This window comes from Cervus canadensis, chromosome X, assembly GCF_019320065.1.
Source record: "Cervus canadensis isolate Bull #8, Minnesota chromosome X, ASM1932006v1, whole genome shotgun sequence".
NCBI classification, from domain to species: domain Eukaryota; kingdom Metazoa; phylum Chordata; class Mammalia; order Artiodactyla; family Cervidae; genus Cervus; species Cervus canadensis.
The window spans coordinates 19,976,117-19,992,010 of record NC_057419.1 but is presented as its reverse complement, the minus strand read 5'-3'; the positions used below and the strand labels follow the sequence as shown (position 1 = coordinate 19,992,010).

Genomic DNA, 15,894 nt, shown 5'->3' with positions numbered 1-15,894 from the left:
CCTAAGACTCCACGCTCCCAACGCAGGGGACCCCAGGTTCAAGCCCTGGTCAGGGGACTAGATCCCACATGCCACAACTAAGAGTTTGCCTGTAGCAACTAAAGATCCTGCATTATGCAACTAACAGACATGGCAAACCCAAGTAAATAAATAAAAACTTAAAAACAACTTTCACTCTGCTCCTTCAAATATTGTTGAAGCTAAAGAACCCTATTTCTTTGGCTTATTTTGTTTCAATGTTTTTAATGATGGCTGTTCTTTTACTAAGACCTGTCTGAAGGAAAAACAAAAAAGCCAACACCCACGTTCGCTTCCTAATTATTTCAACTACCATCTGCTTAAACCAGCTTGAATGCCTTCGGCCAGCGCCAGGCAAGTGCTGAGCGCAGACACTCGGTCCTGGCCGGTCCTGCCCATGGAGGGTTGGGTGGCCACAGGAGGCGCAGGGGGAAAAGGCTGCAGGCACAGATGCATTTCCTCACCCCTGGCAGAAATCCTGAGCTCGCCTCTGGTCCCCAGAGTCTTGAGAAACTTCTCAAGTAGGTAATGGGAACCTTCGGAAATTACAAGCCCCATTACTCCCATTTAACCTTCTCCACTCCACTGAGAGGTGGGTCTCACTATTCCCGGACAAGAAAAATGAGACTCAGTGAGGTGAAGTTACTTGCCCAAGATCATCTTCAGGTCAGTAAAAGGGGATGGGAAAACTCAAAACCGGGTCTGTCAAACTCAAGAGCCTATGTTCTCACCATCACACTGCTCCCCTCCCTTCACACATAAGCCCTGGAGAATAAAAGTTCAAAGTCAAACATGCAGTCACAAAAGAAATCTAAGACATTAAGCGTCTTAAAAAAAAAAAAATCTAGCATGCTAGATATATCAGCATGAATTTAGGAAAACACTGGGAAAGAGCTGGAGTTTTAGCAGTAACTAACTCTGGGATTTAGGGAGGCAAGACAACACTAATTTGGGGGTAGAGATATCTTTAAATACTTTTAAGTGATTGTATTTAAGACACCGAGAGGTTTTCCTAAAACTTTTTTGTGTCTTAGGATTAAATTAAATTATCTCTAAAAATATCTTCAACCCCATGTTTCTAATAATTTCCTCTAGGAGTCATCCACTATAAAGAAGGAACGTGAAGACAGCACACGCCTGCCTGGCCACAAGGCGAGGAAAGAAGCCGCAGACACCAGGCACTTTCTCACTCTCAGCGTGGCCGAGACATGTCTTCTTTGGTTTTGAAAATACAAACGTCTTTCCTAAATTTCCTGTATTTTGAGAGGCTTTTTCCAAATACAAATTTTTACAAACAAATCTATTCTAAAACTTACATCTTCATATGTGTTTTTTTTTTTTAACTATTTCTTTAAACAGATGGAGTTGGTAGGTTCATGCACGTTTGAAATTAGAAAAGTGGCAGGAGATCTAAATAGACATTTCTCCAGACATACAAATAGCTAAAAGGCACACAAAAAGATGCTCAACATGGTTAATTATCAGAGAAATACAAATCAAAACCACAACGAGGTATCATCACACACCACTCAGAATGGTCATCATCCAAAAGTCTACGAAAAATAAATGCTGGAGAGGGTATGGAGAAAAGGGAACCCTCTTGTATGGTTGATGGGAATGTAAATTGATACAGCCACTACGGAGATTCCTTAAAAAACTAGAAATTAAAACTACCATATGACCCAACAATCCCACTCTTGGGGACCTTGAGGAAACCATAACTGAAAGAGACACGTGTACCCCAACGTTCACTGCAGCACTATTTACAATAGCTAGGACATGGAAGCAGCCTAGATGTCCATCGGCAGATGAATAAAGAAGTTGAACATTACTCAGCCATAAAAAGAAATGCATTTGAGTCCATTCTAATGAGGTGCGAGAACCTAGGGCCAACTACACAGAATGAAGTAAGTCAGAAAGAGAGAAACAAATATCATATATTAATGCATATATATAGAATCTAGAAAGATGGTACTGATGAACCTATCTGCAGGGCAGGAATAGAGATGCAGACATAGAGAACAGACTTCTGGACACAGTGGGGGAAGGAGAGGGTGGGACGAAAAGAAAGAAGAGCACTGAAACACACACATCACCATGTGTAAAACAGATAGCTGGTGGGGATTTGCCGTATGACCAGGGAGCTCAAACCCGGTGTTCTGTGACAACCTAGAGCTTTCTCAGAAAACTCACAAATTTGTTTTTTAAAGAAGAGGAAAATCAATTTACTAAATATTAATTGGAAACTTCAGACTAGCCAGAAGACAACATTAATAGGGCTTCAAATGAGTCAGAGATCCAATTTTCAAGGATTTATGAACAATCAGATTACAGTTAAAAAACTAAAAATGGCCAACATACGAAAACATGTTCAACCTGGATTTCCCTGGTGGTCCAGTGGTTAAGACTCTGCGTTTCCACTGTAGGGGGCGTGAGTTTGATCCCTGGTCAGGGAACTAAGATCCCACATGCTGTGTGGCAAGGCCAAAAGAAAAAAAAAAAGTTCAACCTCATTCATAATTAAAAGAAATACAAATGAAAATAGAAATCAAAGGAATACTGACCAGATTCAAAAGGATGATTTAAAACAAACAAAACTTCATGTGGGCAAACAGGTTGCCCCAGTACAGTCCTGGGAAGTCTACCTTGGTAGCATATTGGTTTTGCAGAGGTATTCAGCAGTTATTTCTGAATGTCTGAATGCACATTCACTTTCACCAGTGAGTCCACTGAAGTTTATTCCACAGATATTCTCACTCAAGGGCAAAGGCTACTCAACACACCACCACTTGCTGCTATGCACAGGAACCAGATAGTCTACTGATCCAGAACTGGGTAAATAAATAATGGTCATCCATACAAGGTAAAAGGAGGCAGTTATTCAAGAGAGTAAGGCAGTGCCATGGCAATAAGGACCAATCTCCAAGGTGTAATTAAGGGAAAAAAAGCATTTGGTCCTGGATGGACATGTGAGTATAAAAACATATTCACACAGAAGCCAGTAAATGGAGAAAACTTTTCTATAAAGTTATCTCCCAAACTATGTGCTAGACATTTAAAATGCTCACCATGACCAGTATTATAAGAAGCATTATAAAAAGCAATACTATATTTTTTCACTATTCCACCACACCCCAGGCTCAGAGTCTGAAGACTGCAGGAGTTTGTCTTGAGTCATTTCATATCATCTTCTCCCTTCACCCTGCTTGACAGACCTCTGGGTTTGTCCCCCGAAATCTTTACACTACATTATAGTAAGAAATTGGATTATAGGGGGGAAAAAAAGGATCTACTAAGCATTAATTTTTGCAGCCATTCTGATTTATCTCCTTCTTCAAACAATTCGAAAACTGAAATAACTCATTTAAACTTGGCCTCAATTTGAAAGTACAGCTAGACCATCTACCCAGTCACTTTAAAAAAAAAGGTTCATCATGGATAGTTAACTCTTCCCAAGGAGAATCAGTTTGAGATACCTGGAATACACAAAAGAGGGTTAACAGTGTATGTAAGGCTAAGTTCTGAGTAGAGGGAGGAAGGAAGGAAAAAAAACCTAACATTTACTAATTGCTAAGTGCTGGACATTTAAAATACACTATTTAGTTTAGCCTTACAATTCTAAGATAGTGACAGTATTACTTCATTATACAGATAAACTAGGGAGCAAAGTAAGAAGTGAGAGAAGAAGCCATGATTTGAGACCTACATGTACAGAGCCTGGAATGGAGGTAGTGTTTCTACAAGAAATGTCCTAAAGAATCACATCTAAAGTTAAGAAACATAAAGAACACCCAAATGCCCATCGATGGATGAGCTAATAAATGAAATACGGTAAAGGCACACCTGATTTTATTATGCTTTGCAGATACTGCACTTTTTACAAACTAAAGGTTTGTGGCAATTCTGCGTTGTCAGATGATTAGCATTTTTTTCACAAGAACGTAAAGTATGTACATTTGTTTTAGACATAATGCTACTGCACACTTAACAGACTACAGAGCACAAAGAATCACAGTAAACAACTATATGCACTGGGAAACCAAAAAATTCGTCTGACTCACCTCATTGTGTTATTTGCTTCATCGCAGTGGTTTGGACTAGAACCTGCACTATCTTCAAGGCGCACTTGTATCTGACATTAGGATATTATTTAACATTAAAAAGATCATTCTGACACATGCTGCAACATGGATGAACCCTGAATAAGACATTATGTTAAATGAAAAAAGCTGAACAAAAGAACGTAGTATGATTTCACTTACATGTAATACCTGGAGTAGTCAAATTCCTAAAGAAAGGAAACAGAATGGTGGCTTCCAGGAGGGAATGGAGTACAGAGGTTCAGTTTGGGAAGATGAAAAAGTTCTAGAGATGGATGGTGGTGTAGCTTGCACAACACTGTTAATGTCTTAATGCCAATGAACTGTACGCCTAAAAATGACCAAGTTTATGTTATGTATATTATACCTCACACACATGAACAAAGAATTATGGTAAATCATGATTTCAAATATTCAAAACTTTAGCAAATAAAACCTAACTTTATTCTGGTCATCAAGAATTAATATAAACATATTCCAGTTGCTTGGATTACTGAATTGCTCCATTAGCAAGACAAAGCAGTAACTGGGATGCCACACTCCTCACAACAAGTCTTAGGGAAAGGCATGAAAAATAAGCCTATTCTCTTCTGACAGAATAAAGACCAAAAAGCAGACGCCACTGCTGATAAAACTGGAGGATGGTGGTTCTCAAGTACAGTCTGTGGACCCCTCCAGGTAGTCTGCAAGCTAAAAAACTATTTTCATAATAATGCTAAAATGGCATTTGTCTTTTTTGGTGTTGACATCTGTACTGATGGTACAAAAACAATGATGAAGAACACTGCTGGCTCCTTGGAATCAATCAAGGCAGCAGGACCAAACTATACCAGGAGTCACGGGTTTTGTCCTACATCATGTACATCATTGGGGGGGTGGGGGGACTACTCTTTTACCTAACAATAATTTCTTTTAAAGATAGTTCACCGCTCTTTATTCAGACTTGGGTATTTGGCAGGTATACTTTCTCCAATAATATATGAACAGAGTCTGTCACTTAAAGGCAAACAACTGACAGTATTTGTTGCCAAAGATAAAATTTGAGTTTTCAAGCAAAATTCAGAATTTTTGAAAACTACCTGCCACCATAAGCTTCCCAACACTTAAAGACTTTTCTGATGAATTTTGTGATTTTGATATTGTAAAAAGTGTGATAACATTTGGAATATCAACACAATTCAGTAAAGCAGTATTTTCTAAATGACTAATGGATGATACCACAAAATGATGCATGAGAAAAAACATCCATTCAAAGTGCAACATAGACCCATAGTTTTAAAACAGTACAAAAAGTTACATAAGATTTCAGAACCCACACAGGCAACTAACCTTCAAGAACTACTACTTGCTGAGTTTTGGCATAGTATCAAAGAATTCCCACAATTATCTAAAAAGGCTATTAAAATACTCCTCCTTGTTCCAACTACATATGTGTGTGAGGCTAGATTGTCTTCACACACTTCAACTAAAATGGCATGTTTCCACAGATGAAATGCAGAAGCAGATCTGAGAATTTAGCTATCTCCTACTAAGCCAATCATTAAAGAAATCTGCAAAAATGTAAAACAATGCCATTCTTCCCAATTTTTATTCTGGAAAACAAGCAACTTTTAACTTTTAAAACAACATTATTTATAATGTTAATGTGCGATATGCAGTTTCTTCCTCCTACTATTCATGACCTTGTAGAATTCTCCTCCCTCCCCTTGAGTGTGAGCTGGACCTAGTGCCTGGCTTCTAATGCAGAGAATCAGGCAAAAGTGAGGCTGTCACTTCTTTGATTATGTGACAAAAGACTGCAGCTTCCTTCTATTTTGTGCTGGTGCTCTATCTTGCTTCATTCGATGAAGTCAACAGCCATGCTGTGAGATACTATGGAAAGGCCCCAATGGCAAGGAACCAAGGGAGGCCTCCAACCAACAGCTCATGAGGAACTGAGGCCCTGGTCCAACAACCTGCAAAGCACTGGATCCTGCCCACAACCAATGAGTGTGAGCTTGGAAGTGGATCCTGCCCACTCAAGCCTTCGGATGACTGCAGCCCATGAGGCCCTTGAAGCAGAGGACCCAGCGAAGTCACTTTCAGACTCCTGAGATCGTAAATGTTGTGTCAGGTGCTAAGTTTGGGGACAATACGTTATACAGCAATAGATAACTGGTACAAGGCCAGGTGACTTTTTAAATGAATAATAATTTAAGATTGTTTTAATCTGTAAAAATGGGAATCATCATGATATATAACCCACATAAACAAAAGCTTCTTGGGGTTCTCAATAATTTTTGAGTATGCAATAAGGCCCTGAAACCAAAAAGCTTGAGAACTGCCACCCTGGCCGTGGGGGAGCAGGGACAGAGACGAGAGGCCAGCTCAGTGAAAGCAGAGTCGGGGACAGCTCCTGAACCGAGCAGATCCATCTCCAGGGGACATGCCCTGGGAGCAGGTGGGAGGACCACACCTAACAAATCAGCCTCTTTCCCTTTGCTTATGGCACTACAGTACCAATCACTATAATCCACATGAGGGAGCGGGGCGGGGCGGGGGGCGGGGGGTGACGGAGACTTGGTATAAGCCATTTGCCCTTGGCCTTTCTTTGTTGCTCTGGTTCATTCGAAGCCTCTCCAATAGTACTTGATATACTTCTTCACTGAATCCTCAAAATTATCCTAAAGGGTGATATCTTAGCTCCTGGACCAGGAATTGAACCTGGGGCCCTGGAAGTGAGGGTGCCAAGTCCTAACCACTGGACCATCAGGGAAATTTCAAGGAGTTGTCCCAACTTGTAACTTTAGCAGCAAAAGGCTCCAGAATGATTGTCACAGCATGTAAAGAACAGGGGCATTAATGAGACAAATGAGAAGAGAGGGGCAAACCAGTGCTGAAGTTAGGGCAAGGGCAACTGATTTCTCCTACTGGTAAAAAAGCCAAGAAGTCAGTGTTACTATCTATAGTGGTCGGTGCTAACATCTATCTTAAACAGTGCAGGTCATCTGCCTTTTAATCCAAGAACGATGTCATTTGATTTCACATTTAACTTCTATAGCCATTTCTTTTATTAAAAGGAAGGGTGCTGGACTCTATGACTTGCAAAATCACTTCTAGCTCCAGAAGTGTAATTCAGGGATTAACAACAATCTGAGAGATACCTATGTCAGCCTAAACACCTATCTAGGCAACAGAAAGATCAGGAAATGACATTTTAATGCATAAAGCTGCTGAAATGTGCTTGGGCCTAATCTATTTTGCAAAGGGACAGGGGCTGGGCCACACATTTAGCATCTTCAAGCCACAGACTCCTGAGAGGTAGAGTGGTCCTCTCTTTTTATGAGTTACCTCAATGCAGCATCCCTGTCCTGACTTTATGACATCACCAGCTCCATGTGGACCAATCATGATGCACCTTTGAAACATCAAACTTTCTCTTTTTTCCTTTGGCCTTCTCCTTGTCTTATCCCACTTAACCCGACCCCTTCAGCTCTTTGTTAACACTACTTTGTGTAGACTTTGGCAGGGTCTCTCTCTAAACCCTCTCCTTTTCAATTCATCCAAATTAAACTTGGAGGTGCCTTTACAGGGAGACACACTGCAACACATCTCCTAAATCAAACATCTTAAGGTCAACTTAGGGCATAAGAGGATGAAACAAAAGCTGTAAGGCTCACAACTCCCCCAGTTCCTGGATTGCTATAGCTTCCCTATACCCTCAAGGACCCAACCCCACCCTTCATAATTTGTTTTCATTTAGCAAAATATATTACTCATTTTTACATCATGAGAAACGCTGGGCTGGAAGAAGCACAAGCTGGAATCTACATTGCCGGGAGAAATATCAATAACCTCAGACATGCAGATGACACCACCCTAATGGCAAAAAGTGAAGAACTAAAGAGCCTCTTAATGAAAGTGAAAGGGGAGAGTGAAAAAGTTGGCTTAAAGCTCAACATTCAGAAAACTAAGATCATGGCATCCGGTCCCATTACTTCATGGCAAATAGATGGGGAAACAGTGGAAACAGTGGCTGACTTTATTTTGGGGGGCTCCAAAATCACTGCAGATGGTGAGTGCAGCCATGAAATTAAAAGACACTTGCTCCTTGGAAGGAAAGTTATGACCAACCTAGACAGCATATTAAAAACCAGAGACATTACTTTGCCAGCAAAGGTCCGTCTAGTCAAGGCTATGGTTTTTCCAGTAGTCACGTGTGGATGTGAGAGTTGGACTATAAAGAAAGCTGAGCGCCGAAGAATTGATGCTTTTGAACTGTGGTGTTGAAGAAGACTCCTGAGAGTCCCTTGGACTACAAGGAGATCCAACCAGTCCATCCTAAAGGAAATCAGTCCTGGGTGTTCATTGGAAGGACTGATGTTGAAGCTGAAACTCCAATACTTTGGCCACCTGATGTGAAGAGCTGACTCATTGGAAAATACCCTGATGTTGCGAAACATTGAGGGCGGAAAGAGAAGGGGACGACAGAGGATGAGATGGTTGGATGGCATCACCGACTCAATGGACATGAGTTTGGGTAAACTCCGGGAGTTGGTGATGGACAGGGAGGCCTGGCGTGCTGCGGTTCATGGGGTCGCAAAGACTCGGACACGATTGAGTGACTGAACTGATTACTCATTTTGCCTACGACCAAGTTTTATTCACATTCAATGAAGAGCACATTTTTATTTACTATCCTCAAGAAATGTGTTTAGAAAGCCCACAGGACACATGGAATATGGCTAATGGCTTCGGAGCCCAAAGAGCCTGGCCTTTGAGTATACCACTTACTACCTGCTGTGTGGCCCTGGAAGATCAACCTCTGTTTCCTGATCTATAAACTAGAGATGTACAGGACCTACCTTCTAGAGTTGTGAGAAGATTAGATACAGTGAATATATATTGCTACCATGCAACAGAACTGTTTATAACAATATCTGAATAAAGGTGCACTTGCAAATTATACAAAATGCCTACGTTCTTTTTAAAAACTATTTATTCATTTATTTGGCTGCACTGGGTTTTGGCTGTGGCATGCAGTACCTTCCCTGCGGCATGTGGGAGCTCAGCTCCCTGATCAGGGATCGAACCTGAACCCTGGCCCCCTGCATTGGGAGCGTGGAGTTTCAGCCACTGGACCACCAGGGAAGTCCCCAGTCTCACTTTTACTATGCCCCACATGTCAATCTATAACATCCTTAATGAAACGTGCTTCCAAGCTACTGGCACATCTTCCTCATCAAACCATTCTACTTTGTTCTGAGTAGGGAAAGAAGAAAAATGAAAAAGTGGTAGCTTAGCAATATTATTCACGGCAGGCTACAGAGTAGGAAGTGGTGGGTAATGAGGGTTGTCCTGGGGACATTTTGGAAACGTAATACAGAATGCAAATCAGTACCCTGAGCAATAAATGTTAATAAAATTATGTCAACAGGACAACACTGGTGATTTTATATGTGTTTCCTTCAAGTAAGAAAATTTAAGAGAATTTCAACTAGGAAATAGACTGAATCATAAAAACATACTAAAAAAAAAAAATCAAAGTTCAAACTCTTAAAGGGTCACTTGACTTATTTTATCCTCCTCTAGAAATGCCCTGCTTGGGAAAATTCTAAACATAGCTAATTCTCAATGGTGGTGAATATTACATTAAATCTGTATACCACTTTGCACACTTTAAATACTGTCACATCTATTATAATAACTAAAAGTTACTGATAATCATGTTAGAAACAAACAAAAAGTAACTGGGAAGAAAGCTGTGGGGAGGGAGAGGCACAGGGATTTCTTTGGGATATTACGTTAAAACTCCCTGGGTAAGCAGAGTCAGTCCATGCAGTCAAGTACGTCGGGTGCATTATCAATTATACAATTATATACCAGCTCTACACCAACTTCACCAATTCTGAGCTCTGTTATTTAATAAGAGTAAGGTTTTTTGGTGGTTGTTGTTTTGACTGAGCTTCAGATGCCTTATCTATACACCCAGGGATATCATCTATTCTGCAGAGGTAAGGAGATATTAGAATGCAAATACATTCCAAGTGCTTAGCGCAATGCAGGAAACAGTGAGTTCCTTTCCTTTGAAACACAACTCTGAAAAGTGTAAAAGTGAACAGCACATCTATTGAAAAGAAAACTATTACAGTGACTCCTTCTGTGAAGTATTCCACACAAAGGCAAATCACATGTGCCCTGTTTTACAAAATCTGGATTTGGCATGTACATTCCTAAACAAAACTTCTCTAGTCAAGACCAATATAAATGACACAAAATAACATAGACAACACCTTCCAGTAACATCATAAATGACTGTGACACACATATTATGATCTATGAAGGTGGCATGTGCTGTGTTTGGTCTCCTTTTTTACTGCTTTGCTTGTTTGCTTCTCCATGAAAATAAAATTTACCAAAGCTTGCTGATACATGACAATGTCGTAAACAGAAGATCACTTTGATTCTTACTACTTAATCTCTGTGCTAAGAGAGTGGAAATTCATCATCAAGTTTGCAAATGGGGAAAAAAACAAGATAATCAAATGGTTTCTTCCTTTCCCATACTCTCACCCCACCCTGACCTGATTTTTCCTCATTAAGTCGATCACAGAGAGATTCTGGGAAGAGGGAAGAATACAAAGGTTGAAAGATAGATTTGGGATTCCCAGTGGGTAAAGAATCCGCCTGCAATGCAGGAGATCCAGGTTCAATCCCTGGGTCGAGAAGATCCCCTGGAGGAGGGCATGGCAACCCACTCCAATATTCTTGCCTGGGAAATCCCATGGACAGAGGAGCCTGACAGGTTACCGTGCATGGGGGGCAAAGAATCCAAGAGGACTGAAGTGACCGAGTACGCTGAGAACGCATGCAAGACACATTTACAGAATAACACCCTGAAAGCAAGAGAAATTGATCTTTCATATATGCTCCCCTCCAGACCAAGTAAAATTTTAACATGCCTGGCACTGTGCTGAACAAGTCACATCAACGCTTATGCTTCACAACAGTCCTCTGCGTTAGGGATTAGCATCAGCCCCACTTTACAGATGATGCAATTGAGACTTGGAACGATTGCAAAACCTGCTCAAGGCTATAAAGCTACAAAGCTAATAAGTGGCAAGAGCCAGGAGTCTTGACTTCAAATCCATACTATTTGCCCAGTGTTGTTTGTTATTTAGTTGCTAAGTCGTGTCCAACTCTCTGTGACCCCATGGACTGTAGCCCATCAGGCTCCTCTGTCTATGGGGTTTTCCAGGAAAGAATACTAGAGTGGCTTGCCATTTCCTTCTCCGGAGGATCTTCCCAACCCAGGGATCTAATTTGTGTCTCCTGCACAGCAGGTGGATTCTTTACCACTGAGCCACCTGGGAAGCCCATTTGCCCACTACCACCTACTTATTACTGTAGTGTAGATTCATGGGGTTGCAAAGAGTCGGACAAGACTTAGAGACTAAGAAACAACATGATGAATAATAATAATAATAAATAAACAGATGACTGGACTTCAGTGCCTAAAAAAAAAAAAAGAAAGAAAGAAACAACATGATGAAAGGGTTCTGGGTTCCAGACTCAGCTTCACCCCTTGGGCTAATTCCGTGACCTTGCTGAGCAATTTGTCATCTATAAATGAGGACAATGACAGCTGCTCGGCCTTCTCCACAGCATGAGTGATGCTGACAGAGTTAATGTATGTGCAAATATGCCATAAACACTATAGGTCACCACACAAATGTAAGATTTCATTAATTTGAGCACAGATCCCATATACCTTTATCCTTCCTATCTGACCTAAAAATAAGTTTAACAGTAGTTAAATAATTTTTAACACTCCAAACAAAAATCTAGAGGGAAAAAAAATCAACCTTAAGACATTCTAGAAATGGCAAAAGAATAGAGACAGTAGAAAGATCAGTGGTGGCCAGTGGTTTGGGGGAAGAGAGGAAGAACAAATTTGTTAGATCTTATTAAATAACAGAGCTCAGAATTGGTGAAGTTGGTGTAGAGCTGGTATATAATTGTGTAATTGATAATGCAACCGACGTACTTGACTGCATGGACTGATTCTGCTTACCCAGGGAGTTTTAACCTAATATCCCAAAGAAATCCCTGTGCCTCTCCCTCCCCACAGCTTTCTTTCCAGTTACTTTTTGTTTGGTTCTAATATGATTATGGAGGTTTTAGGGTAGTAAAACTCTTCAGTATGATATCTGTAATGGTGTATATATCTCATTATACATGTGTCAAAACTCTTAGAAGGTACAGCACCAACAATGAACCCTAATGTAAACTATGAACTTTAGTTAGTAGGAATATATCAATATTGACTCATCAACTGTAACAAATGTACCACAAAGTTGCAAGATATACATAATAGGGCAAAGGGGTGCCCTGTGAACTCCACAATTTACATTCAATTTTTGGTAAACCTAAAACTGCTCAAAAAAAAATCTATTAATTTTTTGAAAACTCAAACTTATAAAACAAATTCTAGTAAAAATAGAAACAAACCAAAACCCCCCCACAAAGTCTACATAGGGATTTAAGAAGTACTATGAATGAACCTGGGGTTCTAAAAAATGCCTGGAATATTTAACAAAGTAATATCCCATCTTTTTAGACCAGTGTCGTCCAAGAGAACTGTGAAATGTGCAATGATGGAAATATTCTACATCTACCCTAATACAGTAGCCACCAGGCACGCTGGCTATTGAACACATGGAATGTGGTTTGTATACTGAGGAAAGCGATTTTTAATTTTACTTAATTTTAATTAACACTTAAATAGCAACAGGCACAATAGCAAGTGGCTATCACCTCAGCACAGTTTTAGACAATTCAAGAGACTCTTAGAAAGGTACTGTAATGTTAAAGAAAAAAGATACCTCAAGAGACCATTCAATCAGCCATAGTTATGAAACAATGCAAAATTACCTGAGGTCAAGAATGACAAGATGGTTAAGACAAACAGGAAGCAACAAAGACCATCTCCAATTGTCTCTCACTTTAAGTCCCATAATGTAACCCAAAAGTGACAAAATGTTCACTGTCCTCTTTAATTCCTTCAATATTTTCAAAACAACCCAATCAGTTAAAACACCATTTCTGCTTCCTGAAAAAATAGGGCAGAGGTCAAGTTAGAATTAGGAATATGTTTTCAAGCTACTGGCCCAGAGGAAATAAAAAAATGAAGGGTCCTAAGGAAATAACTTAAAAAGTAACTTCTGCAAACATAAGATATTCATCCTTTTTTTTTTAATGAAAATTCAAAAACTAATGTTTAACCATGCATTTCAATTCCATGTCATAGTCAATTGGAAATCAAAAGGAAAAAAGATGCCCAGAATAGCCTGAGCAAAGAAGAAAGGTGCCTGATGTAAGTCAACAAAAATGAGACAATACAGACACACAGGTCTCTTCTCATCCAGCTGTTAAACAGAGTACTGCCTCAAAGGGTCATTACTTCTTGGTCTTTTAAAATGCTAGTTGGTTAAATCTCAGTTCCTAATTCAGACTTTTTATCCTTTTGCTAAGGGCATAAAAGGGAACTCATGTCCTCAATTACAGTGGCTTTTCATTGGAGTCCTCCTCTGGGGGACCTACGAAAACAAACACTGAGATTGGCTCCCCACCCTCAGAGAGTAAGTGAGGTGTCCAAAGTGACAGTGTTGAATCCCTAGAGTTACTTCAGTCCACAGCTTCTTTTTCAGTCCCGAAAGCACTGGATCTTTCTTTTTGAGTACAAAGAGAGGGAGAGAAAGAAAGGTAATTGAGAAGTAGTGACACTGTCATGCAGAGACGTGAAAACACCTGACCTTAGAAACAGGTCCCCCAAAGCTAATTCTTATGACATTCTGCACAGAGGGAAAACCAACCTTTGTTCTTTTTCAAGTTCACGAGTCGCATTAGAAATATTATTTCGTAATTTCCTAAAGGAGTTATCTTTATGAGTATTCAAATGCATAATTAAGTAACATTAAACAGGCCCGAGTGATCAAGCAGGACGTCCAACAAGTTGAACGTTTCAATCTGTTCACCGGCAAACAACAAGACGAGATTCCACCTTTCCAGTCCGTTTCCCTGCACTTCTCTCTTCCTGGGCCCTGAAAACCCTGTACCCCGTTCGTTGTGCAATCTTTTTCCAACTCCACCCACTGACTCCAGAACAAGTAGAATTCTCCCATTCTGAAGCTCTTGATTTTCCTGTATCCAGGGAGACATTGAAAACTCCTTGACGTGAGTCAAGTAAGGCAGGGGGAACCGTCCAGCGCAACTCCCAGATTAAGAGAGACCAAAGGCCAATGTAGGGGAAGCGCTCCACTGTCCGCTCACCGGGTGGGGTGGGGGGTAAATAAAGTAAGAAAAGGGGGAGAAATATAGGGGGAAGGAGGGCTGCATTGGGAAGACCGGCTATCCGCGATGTTCCTCCCAAGTCTGCGGGACCCAGGTCCTCCAGCATCTTCTTCCCACCGCCCGCCCCACGTGCAGCCAAGCCCTTGGCACCGGGACACTGGCCCCGGGGCCTGGGTCCTGGGGGCCGAGCGGCCGCGCTCGCCAGCCCGCGCACTGGCGCGGGAGAAGGGGGGCGCAGCGCAGCCCCGGATCCCGCGCCGTTATCTTACTGCGCAACAGCCTTGCCCGCGCCGCTGGGACGCACCCCGCAGCGCGCCCCGCGCACCTGCCGGGCGCGAGGAGGGCGAGTCCGTGACCCCCGGCAGCCCCTCGACGGTGGTGCCCAGCGCTAGGAGCACGGGAAGCACGCGGAGGGCGGGGGCTGGGAGAGGGAACACCTGGTGCCCGGGGCCCCGCGACGCCGGCCGCACGTGGCTGTCACACCTGGCGCGCCCCCGCCAAGCACCCCTTCCCCCTCTCACCAGGGTACGCCCCCTGCCCTGTCTCCCGCCTCCGCCGCGCGCCTCCAGTCCCCAACCATCAGCCCTCCCACCCCACCCATCCTGGTTTCACTCTGCCCACCTGCTCCCACTGTCGTCACCCCCGGGACCGGAGAGGGCCGGATGTTCGCCCCATGGCTAAAAGGTAACCCGAGAGAGTGAAGAGGTGGACCCCGAAACAGCTAGCCCCAGCATTTCCCCGGCCCGGCAATAAGGCGGGCAGCCCCCACACTGACCTTCTGCCGCGGGCTGCGTCGCCGTCCGCCCCGTCCGGCCTCAATTGCCTCCTCGGCGCCGCCGCCTCTTCCCCGCGCAGCCTCCTCTACCCGCGTCGCCATGAGGTGACGGCAGCAGCCAAACAAGCGGCCCGACAAGGGGCACGGAACCTCTCAGGGCCTCGAGCCCCGCCCCTGAACCCCTCCGCCAATCGCCGCATACAGGGCTCCCACGTGACCGGAGGAGGTTGGCCCCCGAGGGGACAGGACGGGATGGGGGTAGGGAACACTGAAGCAGGGGCTGGGCTTCTGCAGGGCCGAAGGGCGAACAGAGGCCGCGCGAGTCTGCGCGGAGGGGGAAAGGGACTCTGGAGCGGACTACAAGTCCCAGCAGGCAGCGCGGCCACGGCTCGCAGACCCGGATCAGTATTGAAGCGTAATGCGGCGTTCCGAAATGGGGGAGCCACTGTGCTGTGTGTGCAGCCTCCTGGGATTTGTAGTTTGCTAGGAGATATGTACCGGTACCTGTATTATCCTACGGGAAAAGTTCAGAAATATTTCAGTGTTTGGGAAGGAGCGGGATCGGGGACACATTGTTGTGCTTTTGTTTTGGTTGCTCTTTTTCGGAACTGAGCCCGAGTGATTGGAGGATGAGAGAAAATACTTCGTGACTTTCAAGGCAGAAGAGTT

At 42.7% G+C, this 15,894-nt stretch overlaps 1 protein-coding gene across 1 annotated transcript in view; it reads right to left on the bottom strand.

Moving 5' to 3' along the window:
• Positions 1 to 15,374, bottom strand: part of TXLNG (taxilin gamma) — a 45,080-nt gene extending 29,706 nt beyond the window's left edge. Inside the window, exon 1 of the mRNA XM_043457884.1 lies at positions 15,226 to 15,374. Within this exon, the coding sequence (XP_043313819.1) occupies positions 15,226 to 15,327 (102 nt within the window). The 5' untranslated portion in view covers positions 15,328 to 15,374. The remainder of the gene's footprint in view (positions 1 to 15,225) is intronic.
• Positions 15,375 to 15,894: the final 520 nt, after the last annotated feature.